The sequence below is a fragment of the Pseudorca crassidens genome, chromosome Y (assembly GCF_039906515.1).
Source record: "Pseudorca crassidens isolate mPseCra1 chromosome Y, mPseCra1.hap1, whole genome shotgun sequence".
Taxonomy (NCBI): Eukaryota; Metazoa; Chordata; class Mammalia; order Artiodactyla; family Delphinidae; genus Pseudorca; species Pseudorca crassidens.
In genome coordinates, this window is record NC_090318.1 from 16,250,590 (window position 1) to 16,263,241 (window position 12,652).

Sequence of the window (12,652 nt, forward strand, 5' to 3'; positions counted from 1 at the left end):
CCAAACAAGCAAGAATGTACAAGGGGGAAAAGACAGTCTCTTCAATAAGGAGTGCTGGGAAAACTGGACAGCTACATGTAAAAGAATGAAATTAGAACATTCTCTGACATCATACACAAAAATAAACTCAAAATGGGTTAGTAAGACCAGACGCTATAAAACTCTTAGAGGAAAACATAGGAAGAACAGTCTTTGACATAAATCACAGGAAGATCATTTTTGACCCACCTCCTAGAGTAATGAAAATAAAAACAAAAATAAGCAAATGGGACCTCATTAAACTGAAAATCTTCTGCCCAGCAAAGGAAACCATAAACAAAATGAAAAGACTAGGGAAAGACAGATGAGAAAAAATATTTGCAGAGTGACCAACAAGGGATAAATCTCCAAAATATACAAACAGCTCATGCAGCTGGATATCAAAAAGAAACAAACAAGGCAATCAAAAAAATGGGTGGAAGATCTAAGTAGACATTTCTCAAAATAAGACATACTGATCGCCAAAAGTCACATGAAAATATGCTCAACATCACTAATTATCGGAGAAATGCAAATCAAAATTACAATGCGATATCACCTCACAGCAGTCAGAATGCCCATTATCAAAAAGTCTACAAGCAATAAATTCCACTGTTGTTGGAAATGTAAACTGGTGCAGCCACTATGGATAACAGTATGGAGCTTCCTTAAAAAGCTAAAAATAGAGCTACATATGATCCTGCTATCCCAATCCTGGGCATATATCCAGAGAAAACCATAATTCGAAAAAATACATGCACCCCAGTGTTCACTGCAGCACTATTTACAATAGCCAGGACATGGAAGCAAGCTAAGTGTCCATTGACCATGGAATGATAAAGATGTGGTACATATATATAATGGAATACTACTCAGCCATAAAAAAGAATGAAATAATGCCATTTGCAGCAATATGGATGGAACTAGAGATTACCATACTAAGTGAAGTAGGTCAGACAGAGAAAGACAAATATCATATGATATTGCTTATATGTGGAATCAAAAAAAATGATACAAATGAACCTATATACAAAACAGAAATAGAGTCACAGATGTAGAAAACAAACTGTGGTTAGACGGGGAAAGGGGAGGAGGGATAAACTGGAAGATTGGGATTGACATATAGACACTACTATGTGTAAAGTTTATAGCTAATAAGGACCTACTCTATAGCATAGGGAACTCTACTCAACAGTCTGTAATGACCTACGTGGGAAAAGAATTTTAAAAAGAGTGGATATATGTATATGTAAAACTGATTCACTTTGCTATACACCTGAAACTAACACAACATTGTAAATCACCTATACTCTTCAGCATGGCAGTTTGTTTCACCAAAATGTGTAAGCTGAGAAGGCAATAGAGAAAGTCACCTAACATAATGGGAGTAACAATCCATTGTAACCTAATCACAGAAATGACTTTTCTTTACTTTTGCTCTTTTCTGTTGGATCGAATCAAGTCACTGGGTCCAACCTACTTTCTAGTAGAGGTGAACACACCTGGGCTGAATAACAGAAAGTGAAGATTGTTGAGGGCCAACTTAGAAGTGTATCTATTTTAGTTAGTATTATGAGCCAGTTTTGAGGACAGGTGTTATGTATATGACATGTTTTCCAAGAATAGGGATTTGTAACCAGAGACTTACAAGCAATATCAGCATAACATTGGAATTTGGAATTTGTGGTACATGGTATAGGACTATATAGAAACTGAGACAGGAACCATTTTGGTATTTTTTAATTGTAGGTTGCTTTGTTTTTGACTAAAACATTTTTATTTGTCTCAAAGAAGAGTGAAGCCTACAAGTTTGTAAATTACTTTTAGAAGAGATTTAAGGAGTGAAGTGTATTAATCTCACTGAAGAATCAGCTCAGTGATAAAGAGGGTGATGAAAAGACAAGTAGAGCATTTCCTTTCTGGAAAGTTTCTGAAGATGTCAAACTTCATATCGAAATATGTATACTGAGCAGAGTTTGTGGAAAGGGGGAGCTGATAGAACTGTTTAAATATATGATTGTGACTCATTTCATTGGAGAATTTTCAGTGCACCATAAGCCACTTCTTCATCTTGTTGTTCAGTATATTTCCAAGGCAATACACGTGTAGAGAAATTCACAATAGAAACTTATCAAAATGTGTATCAACAGATAAATTACTAATCATTCAAGTAGAATGTTCTTAAATATTTGTTGACATGAAGTTATTAAAAGGAAAAAGACTTAGTGGTCATAATATATGATCTAATAAAGTCAAGTCTACACCTAGAAGGATTTTTTTAAAATTTATTTATTGTTGGCTGCGTTGGGTCTTTGTTGTGTGCAGGCTTTCTCTAGTTGCAGCAAGCGGGGGCTACTCTTCATTGTGGTGCGCGGGCTTCTCATTGTGGTGGCTTCTCTTGCGCAGCATGGGCTATAGGTGCGCGGGCTTCATTAGTTGCAGCATGCAGGCTCAGTAGTTGTGGCTTGCAGGCTCTAGAGCACAGGCTCAGTAGTTGCGGTGCACAGGCTTAGTTGCTCCATGGCATGTAGGATCTTCCTGGACCAGGAATTGAACCGTGTCCCCTGCATTGGCAGGAGGGTTCTTAACCCGTGCACCACCAGGGAAGTCCCTGAAGGATTTGTTGAAAATACATTTTTATGACATTTCCAGGAATGAAAAAAAGTAAGCCACAGTTGTGTTTCGTATAGGTCTTTTTGTTTTGTCTAGCATGTCGTTCACTTCAGTGTAATTAGTAGGAAAAATATTTAAATACAACTACTGATTGGATCCAGAACACCACATTTTATATTCTAGCTCTTAAAGTAATATTGCCCAATCCCAGTCATTTTTATTCTTTGATTTCCTTATTTTTACATTTTGTTCTTTTATATAGCATACCATATTGGAGAGAGTTATCCTATATCCCAAACACATACTAGTCTGTCTTCTTCAGATTTTATTATTTCTTAGTAGGACATGATCATTCCGTATTCATTGAGAAACTTGATATTTGAGAACACTGTACAAAATGGGATAATATTTTAAACTTTGTATCAACTCTTAATAAATTATTTCTTTCTTTAAAAACTTCAATTTTGGGCTTCCCTGGTAGCGCAGTGGTTGAGAGTTCCCCTGCCGATGCAGGGGACACAGGTTCGTGCCCCAGTCCGGGAAGATCCCACATGCCGCGGAGTGGCTGGGCTCGTGAGCCATGGCTGCTGAGCCTGCGTGTCCGGAGCCTGTGCTCCGCAACAGGAGAGGCCACAACAGTGAGAGGCCCGCGTACCACAAAAAACAAAAACAAAAAACTTCAATTTTGTTTGATATAATAACAAACGAATATTTTTCCCCTGGGGAAAAAAAGTCCACTGTTTAGATAATATTAAACCCAGATTCCCAAACCCCTCTGGTCAGAGATTGCAACAGAATTTTATTTGGTACATTTCCTTCCAGTGCTTTAAAAAATTGAAATTTAAAGAAGAATTAAAAGAATATTTTTAACTGTTGCTGAAATTTAAATGAATTTACAATTTTGAAAATGTTTTAATGTGAATTTTTATTGTTTTTCTTTTATTCCCCAAAGTTTGCCTTTGATGATAAAGCAAACCTTGTAGACCAAGTCAGACTTAATCGGCAATGTGAGGAGGCCAGAAAGAGGTAAGAAACTCATTTTAAATATCTTGCCTCCTGCTTACTTCTTTTTCCCTGGAGAGAAATTGAACACAGTTCAGTATGTGTCTACCTACAATTTTACCAAAATGCAGTGTCTAATGTAATACAAAATAATGGATTCTCATTTTTTGTTTAGCTTCCGAATACATGTAACAAAATGTCAAGTGCATTTAAAATGTCAAATTCAAAATATTGCTAACACTTGTAAAGATCTGATTCATTAAGAATGGAGATTTTTCAGCTTTTTTTTATCCTTCTGGCTGAGAACTCCCTTTTTCCTTCCTCTTAGACTATCAGTCCCTCAGACCAGCCTAAGTTAAACTATTGTTTTTTCCTTTTAGTTATTTAGCTCAATAGGTTAATGTTGAGCCATTAATGGAAAAAGCCACACATAATTGTTTTCAAAGACATTTTAAGTACTAGAGTAACAGGTAATAGCAGTAGATATTCCATTTCATTTTGTTTGAAAGAATTTAGATGCAATTATTTATATTGACCTAAATAATAATAAATAGTCTGGCTTCTGAAATTCAGTATTTGACTATATTTGTGCCTGTTTGTTTATCTTTCCTAGTCTTAATTTTAGAACATGGGCAAAACTGAGACAATTAATACGTCATATTTCTCCTCAAATGCTTAGGGCCCCTTGTTTTCAATATTGTCCCACTGCTTTAGCATTACTGTCACCTGCTTAGCGACTTTATCTCTTTTCACCCTTTGGTAACTTGTTAAAACACAGTTGTTTAAAATATGTCGTACTTAAAGCTATAAAGCGTATCAAAAAGAAATTTCTTTCGTCAAAAATGAAATACTATCTTGAAGACAAAACAGCAGGATACCAGCTAGTGTAAGGAGGATACTTTCTGGCTAAATAATTGGCTCTCATCATTGTGTATAATTTATGTATGTCTGGAATTTCACTTTTCTTGGCTTCTTAGGAAATGTAAAAATATCAACAGAAGCAGCTCACATGACTCCCTGCTAAGGACAAGCATTAACTGACCTAGGTCTTCAGTTTGCTAAGTGGTTTTATATTCAATTTATTCTTGCTTGTTATGATGTAGTAGTGTTGGACTTTAAAATTTCCACATGTAATATTTCAAAATTCATTATCCATATTGATTATCTACAGTGGTCACATTATTAATCATATACTTCTTCTCTTTAGCCTGCTCGTATTTTTTGAAGGAATGTTGCCTCTTGTGAATATTCCTCTGGGCATTTTGCATGTTTGTTCTGAAAATGCATAGTGTAGGCTGGAATTTGCCAGGCTGCACTAAACTCAGAAAATAGGTCAATGCTATGCTTAGCAAGTAATTGTTACTTGTTTTGCTGTAACATTTACCAAACACAGTGAGTGATTTCTTATTTTCTAGAGATGTAACCTTTAAGGTTACAGTGAATAACCTTTAAAATGTCTAGGTAACTACTTAGGTAGATTATTCATGAAAGAACATTGCATTTCAACTTCTTATGTATATTTTATATTTTACATATATTTTATTTTTTAGAGCATTTTCAGGTTTACAGCAAAACTCAGTGGACAATATAGAGTTCCCATGTACTTCTTACCTATCTACACATATAACCTCCCTCACTATAAACATCTCCAGAGATGTACCAGAGGGTAGGTACATTTGTTACAATTCATGAACCTACATTGTCACATCATAATCACCTGAAGTCCATCGTTCCTTTACATTAGGGTTCATTCATGGTATTGTACATTCTGTGCATTTGGACAAATGTATAATGACATGTATCCAATATTATGGTATTCAGTACAGTCTTTTCACTTCCCTAAAAATCCACAGTGCTTTGCCTACTCATTCCTTCCTCAGCACTAACCTATGAAAACCACTGAGTATTTACTAACTCCATAGTTTTCCAGAAAGTCATATACATATAATCATGCAGTATGTAGCCTTTTCAGATTGACTTCTTCACTTATAATACTGTGTAAATTTCCTTCCTGTATTTCATGTCTTGATGGCTCATTCCTTTTTAGTGCTGAATAATATCCCATTGTTTAAATGTACCATAGTTTATTTCTCTGTTCATCTACTAAAGTAGGACATCTTGGTTGCTTCCAAGTTTATTTTTTTATCCTATGTACAATATTATTGATGGAATAAACGTATATTTCCATTGATAAAATGTAAAAACATAAAGGGAAGTGTTTCTTGATACATAGACGATATAAATAAAAGCAGGACAAAATTAATAAGCAGTGAGATGGAAACAAATTGCTTCCAAGGTTTGTCTGTTATAAACAAAGCTGCTAAAAACATCCATGTGTAGATTTGTGTGGACATAAAATTTCAGCTCTTTTGGGTAAACACCAAGGAGTGTGACTGCTGGATCACATGGTAAGAGTGTTTAGTTTTGTGAGAAACTGCTAAAGTGGCTGTAGCATTCTGCATTCCTTCCAGCAGTGAATGGGAGTTCCTGTTACTCCACATCCTCACCGGCATTTGACGTTGTCAGTGTCCTCATTTTGGCCATTCTAATAGGTGTGCAGTAGAACCTCACTGTTGTTTTAATTTTCATTTCCCTGGTGACGTATGATTTAGAGCATCTTTTTTTCATATGCTTTGCTGTCTGTTTATCTTCTTCAGTGAGGTGTCCATTAAGGTCTCTGGCCCATTTAATTGAGTTCTTTGTTCTCTCACTGTTGAGTTTTAAGTATTCTTTCTATATTTTGGATAACAGTTCTGATCAGATGTGTCTTTTGCAAATGTTTCCTCCCAGTCTGTGATTTGTTGTCTCACATGTGTTGACATTGGCTTTCACTGAGCAGAAGTTTTAATTTTAATGAAGTTGAACTTACCCATTATTTCTTTCATGGATCATGCCTTTGGTATTGTATCTAAAATGACATTTCCAAACCAAGGTCTTATTAGTTTTCTCCTATGTAATCTCCTAAGAGTTTTATAGTTTTGCGTTTTATATTTAGGTCTTGAGTTAAATTTTGTGAAGGGTGTGAAGTCTGTGTCTAGATGATTTTTTTTTTTGCATGTGGATGTCCAGTTGTTCCAGCACCATTTGATGAAAAGACTGTCTTTGCTATCATATTCTTTCGCCAGTGCCACACTATCTTGATTACCGTACTGCTTTATATTAAGTCTTGAGGTCTCATAGTGTCAGTTCTCCAGCTTTGTTCTCTTCCTTAAGTATTGTGTTGACTGTTCTGGGCCTGTTGTCCCTTTAGAATCAATTTCGTTATGTCCACAAATACAAGTTGCTAGAATTTTGATTGGGATTGTTTTGTATCTATAGAGCAAGCTGGGAAGAAGTGACATCTTGACAGTGTCGAATCTTTCCTATCCATGAACATGGAATGTTTCTTCATTTATTTAGTTCTTCTTTGTTTCAGTTCATCACAGTTTTGTAATTTCCTTTGTATAATCTTGTACAAGTTTTGTTAGACTTATAACTAAGTATTTCATTTTTGGAGGTGCCATGTGAATGGTATTGTGTTTTAAATTTAAGATCCACTTGTTTATTGATGGTATTTAGGAAAGCAATTGACTTTTGTATAAGCTTGTATACTTCAATCTTGCACTAATTGCTTAAGAGTTCCAAGGGAAATTTTTTTTTATCAGTTTCTTTTGGGTTTTCCTCATAGATGATTATGTGAGCTGTGAAAAAGGACTGTTTTATGTCTTTCTTTCCAATCTGTGCACAGTGTATTCCTTTTATGTTATTCCATTAGTTAGGACTTCCATATGACGTTGAAAAGGATTAGTGATGGGGTAAACCGTTGTTTTGAAGTTGATATCAGTGAGAAAGCTTGAGCTTCACACCATTAAGAATGGTATTGGGGCTTCCCTAGTGGCGCAGTGGTTGAGAATCTGCCTGCTAATGCAGGGAACACGGGTTCGAGCCCTGGTCTGGGAGGATCCCACATGCCACGGAGCAACTAGGCCCGTGAGCCACAACTGCTGAGCCTGTGCATCTGGAGCCTGTGCTCCGCAACAAGAGAGGCCGCGATAGTGAGAGGCCTGCACACTGTGATGAGGAGTGGCCCCCACTTGCCACAACTAGAGAAAGCCCTCGCACAGAAATGAAGACCCAACACAGCCCAAAATAAATTAATAAAAAAATTAAAAACAGAATGGTATTAGTTGTATTATTATTATTTTTTTTGTAGATGTGCTTTATCAAATTGAGGAAGTTTCTATTTTAGAGGGGTGTTTTTGGTTTTGTTTTTCATATATACTAAATGAATGCTAGATTTTGTCAGATGCTTGTTCTGCATCTCTTGATATGGTCACATGATCTTCTTTTTTAATCTGTTGCTGTGATGGATTATATTAATTGATTTTTGAATGTTGAACCAGCACATCTAGGATAAATCCCACTTGATGGTTGTGGTGTAAATCTTTTTGTGTTATGTTGGATTCTATTTGCTAATACTTAGTTGAGGATTTTAGCGTCTGTATTGTGAAGAGAATTTTAAAAATGAAGTTCATGGATTTTTCAGTGTCCCTGTCTCGCAGAGTCGCAAATATCCAGAGGCAGGTGGCCCAGTTTGAGAGCGAGTCCTGGCCGCGCATGGCCGAGGCCGACAGGGACCGGCTGAAGCTCATCAAGGAGAAGGAGGCCCTGCTTCAGGAGCTGCAGCTCATCATCCAGCAGAGGAGGCCGGCGGAGGACGTGGCCCGGCTGGAGGAGGAGCGGCGGCGCCTGGAGGAGGAGATCCAGCGCTCCCGGGCCACATCCGTGCAGGGTGCCACGGAAAGGTGGGCTGGCTGGGCAGGCGGGGCCGGCTTCCGGCGGAGGAGCAGCTGGCAAAGCCGAAGGCTTGTTACTCAGGCAGCTACGGCCTGGCGGAAGGTGGAGGGAGCCGGTGCCTGCCATCTGCAGGGGGTGCCCAGGGCTCAGAGGCTCCCGGTCCCTATTAAAAGTGGGAGGTGGTCGAGAACCGGATAGAGTAAGGAAGACCGGGGAACCCACCACTTAGACCCCGCCCACTCCCGCTGCAGGTACCGGGTGCACCCGGCCCCTGTGTTTTCAGGGCAGCGCCCAGGACAGGTGTCGGGTCTCCAGCCAATAGGGGGCCGGAGGCAGGTGGTGGTCGGCTCCGTGACCACGGAGGAACCTCGTTCCTGACATCAGCAGCATCTCCGTTTCCGCAGTCTACCTCTTACTTTTATCTCCGACTTTGATTTCTCGCCAGCAAAGCCTGCCCTTTTGGCAGCAGGAAGTCTCCGCTCTCTCGCGTGTCTTTCTGAACGTGCGCCTCTTCAGTTGGTCTTGGGGCTCTCCCAGTGTGGGACACATGAAGCCAGCACAGAGTCCTTTGTCCTCTGTTGCTCGCCCTTTCATCGTGTGCCCTGTCTCCTGGTTTGCGTTTGCTGTGTGTGATCACAGATTGCTGTGTGATCACGGATTGCGTGGAAGGCTGGGTCTGCTTTCCACGTTGCACAGCTGTTAGAAGTTTGGGGATATTTGCTGAGCTTTGGAGAGCCCACCGCCCATTTGATAACATACTGGCTCCTTAAAATTCACTGTATTACCAGGATCATAAGCTGTATCTCTGTGAGCATTCTCTAGGTAGAGTTTAATAGTCACCTGAATTATTTGGTTAGTACAGATGCCCTTATAATGACTGTTTCATCGAATGTTAGGATTGTCCTCTGTATTTGCTGGGGGTTATCTCTGCTTGGTTATTCATCATTAATTGATAGGTCTGTGTCCTGTCCTTAGGGGCTAATGTCAGCGCTGGAGGGAAGCGGTGTGGTTTGGAGAGTCCAGTGCATAGGAATGGGCAGAGTACATTCTAATTTGCCTGGCATGGTAGAGTGCCCTCTCACCTCGCTCAAAATAAACCCAGAATTTATTGCTTCTGACTCTGCAAAGGGATATGAAATGGAAGTTTCATCTGTGCTCTTGTGCTTCTGTATTGTTTCCGCTTAATATCACTTTCCATTCTTCCCATGGTATTCTCTTGTGTACGTTCTGGGTGGGAGGCCCTGGCAGTTCCACTTGGTTCTCTGTTAATGGGATGGATTCAGTCCTGTGAATACTACTTGCTTCTCAGGACCTGACACCCACACACCAGTGACTGATTCTGCCCTTGCCATGTGGAGATCCCAGGGCACAAATCCAGGGAACCCCCAGAGCAGGTGTTACCATTATGCTTGGATTCAAGGCCTGGGTCCTCCAAACTTGTCCAGTTTATGCGGTCTTTTGTGGGAACAATGCAGGAGCTGAGTCTTGGGATCTGAAACCATGGGGTGAAGAAGGAGAAGTGAACTTGTCTTCTGAGCATGAAATATATTGGTCCTGGGTCAGAAATGGTAAAGGGGAAAGGGAGAATGGATAAATTAGTTTGGGATTAAAATATACATACTAGTATATATAAAATAGATAACCATCAAGGACCTACAGTATAGCGCTGGGAACTATACTCAATATCTTGTAATAACCTATAATGGAATAGAGTATAAAAAGGGAATATCTGTTTATATATGTATAACTGAATCACTTGACTGTACACCTGAAACTAACACATTATAAAGCAACTATACTTCAGTAGAAATTAATAAAAAATAAACATTTAAAAAGTAAAGTACTATTTAAAGTAAATGACTTAAAGATAGTAAATTAGACTCTACATTTTAAAATCTATTATCTCTTAAAATACTCCTCTTTGTAGAAGGAGTTCTTAATGTTCTTAGAAGTTCACCTTCTTTAATGTGCAAACATGAGACTCTACTTCTAGGGCTGAACCCTGGCAAGTTTCCTGTATGTCTTTTGCTTCCTAGTAGAAAAAATGTGTACAGAAGTTTGGCATGTATTTAAGATTCCTATTTTTATAGAAAAACAGAAAAGAAATATGACCGCTTACATCCCAGACAGTTTTTACATCTCTCAATAATTGATAGACTGTCTTGTATAAATGTTTCCACCTCTGTTTTACAGGGAATTTACATTTACGTTCATCACCACCATGGTTACAACTTTTTTTTTTCTTGTGATGAGAACCTATAAGATTTACTTTCATAGCAACTTTCAAATACACAATACAGAATGATTAAGTCTAGCACCTTTACTCATTTCACTCTGTCCTTCAGCTCTGGCCACCACCAATCTTCTCTCTGTATCTATGACCGTCTTAGTTTGTTTGTTTTAGATTCCACATATAAGTGAGACCATACTTTATGTCTTTGACTTACCTCATTTTAGCACAGTACTGTCAAGATTTCTCCATGTTGTCACAAATGACAAGATTTTCTTCTTTTCTGGCTGAGTAATATTCCAACGTGTGTGTGTATTTACCACATCTTCTTTATTCATTCACCTGACAATGGCCACTTACCTTGTTTGCATATCTTGGCTGTTGTAACTAATGCTGTTATAAATATTGAGATACATGTATCTTTTCAAATTAATGTTATCACTTATTTCTTTTTGGATAAATATCCAGAAGTGGTGTTGCTTGATCATATGGTAACTCTATTTTTGATTTTTAAGGAACCTCCATATTATTGTTCATAGTGGCTGCACCAATTTACATTCCCACCAACGGTGTAGGAGGGTTCCCCTTTCTCCACATCCTCACTAACTCTTGTTATTTCTGTTCTTTTTGATTATAGCCATTTTGACAGGTGTGAGGTGGTATCTCACTGTGGTTTTGATTTGCACTTCTCTAATAATTAGAGATGTTGAGCATCTTTACATGTGCCTTTACATGTGTTGGTCATCTGTATGTCTTTAGATAAATGTCTATTTCAGATTCTTTGGCCATTTTTTTAATTGATTTTTTTGTTTTTTTCAATTGAGTTGTGTGAATTTTTTATATATTTTGGATATTAACCTCATATGAGATATAGAATTTGAAGGTATCTTTTCCCACTCATTAGGTTGCCTTTTTATTTGGTTAATGGTTTCCTTTGCTGTGCAGAAAGTTTTTAGTTTGATATAGTACATTTGCTTATTTTTGCTACTTTTGCCTGTGTTTTTGATGTCAAATCCAAAATGTTGTCACCAAGAACAGTGTCAGGGTTTTGACATACCACCTATGTTTTCCTCTTGGAGTTTTGTAGTTTCACATCTTATAGCCAAATCTTTAATCCATTTTGGTTAATTTTTTATATGGTGTAAGCTAGTGGTCCGGTTTCATTCTTTTGTGTGTGGCTGTCTAGTATTCTTATCACTATTTATTGAAGAGAATGTCCTTTCCCCATTTTATATTCTTGTCTCTTTTGTTGTAAGTTAACTGACCATATATGAGTAGGTTTACTTCTAGGCTGTCTGCTCTCCTCCATTGATCTATGTGTCTTTTAAACAGATATCATACTGATTTGACTATAGCTTTGTTATTTAGTTTGAAGTCAGGAAGTGTGATTCTTCCAGGTTAGTTCTTTCTCAAGATTGCTTTGACTATTGGGGTCATTTGTGGATGCCAATTTTAGGATTGTTTATTCCCTTTCTGTGGGAAATGCCATTGGTATTTTGATAGGGATTGCATTGACTCTGTAGATTGCTTTGAGTATTATTGACATTTTAACAGTATTAATTCTGCCAATCCACAAACACAGAATATCTTTCTATTTATTTGTTTTTTTCTTCAGTTTCTCTCATCATTGTACAGGTTTTTCACCTCCGTCGTTCAATTTATTCCTGGTATTTTATTCTTTTTGATACAATTGTAAATGGGATTGTCTTTCATCATTTGTCTTTCTGACAGATCACTGTTAGTGTTTAGAAATGTAAAATATTTCTCTATATTGGTTTTGTATCCTGCAAATTTATTGCAACTTCATTTATTAGTTCTAACAACTTTTTGGTGGAGTCCTTAGAGTTCCCTATATGTCATATCATGTCATCTGCAGATAGTTATAGGTGTACTTATTCCTTTCCATTTTGGATTTATTTCTTTTTCTAGTCAGATTGCTGTGCCTAGGACTTTCAATACTATGTTGAATAAAAGTGGCGAGAGTGAGCATCTTTGCCTTGTTCCTGGTCTTAG

The 12,652-nt window shown here is 37.8% G+C and overlaps 1 protein-coding gene across 1 annotated transcript in view; it reads left to right on the plus strand.

Annotated features, from left to right (window-relative positions):
- Positions 1-12,652, plus strand: part of LOC137217886 (protein WWC3-like) — a 173,190-nt gene that overhangs the window by 93,026 nt on the left and 67,512 nt on the right. The window contains 2 exon segments of the mRNA XM_067724886.1: positions 3,584-3,657; positions 8,175-8,417. Of these exon segments, the coding sequence (XP_067580987.1) occupies positions 3,584-3,657; positions 8,175-8,417 (317 nt within the window).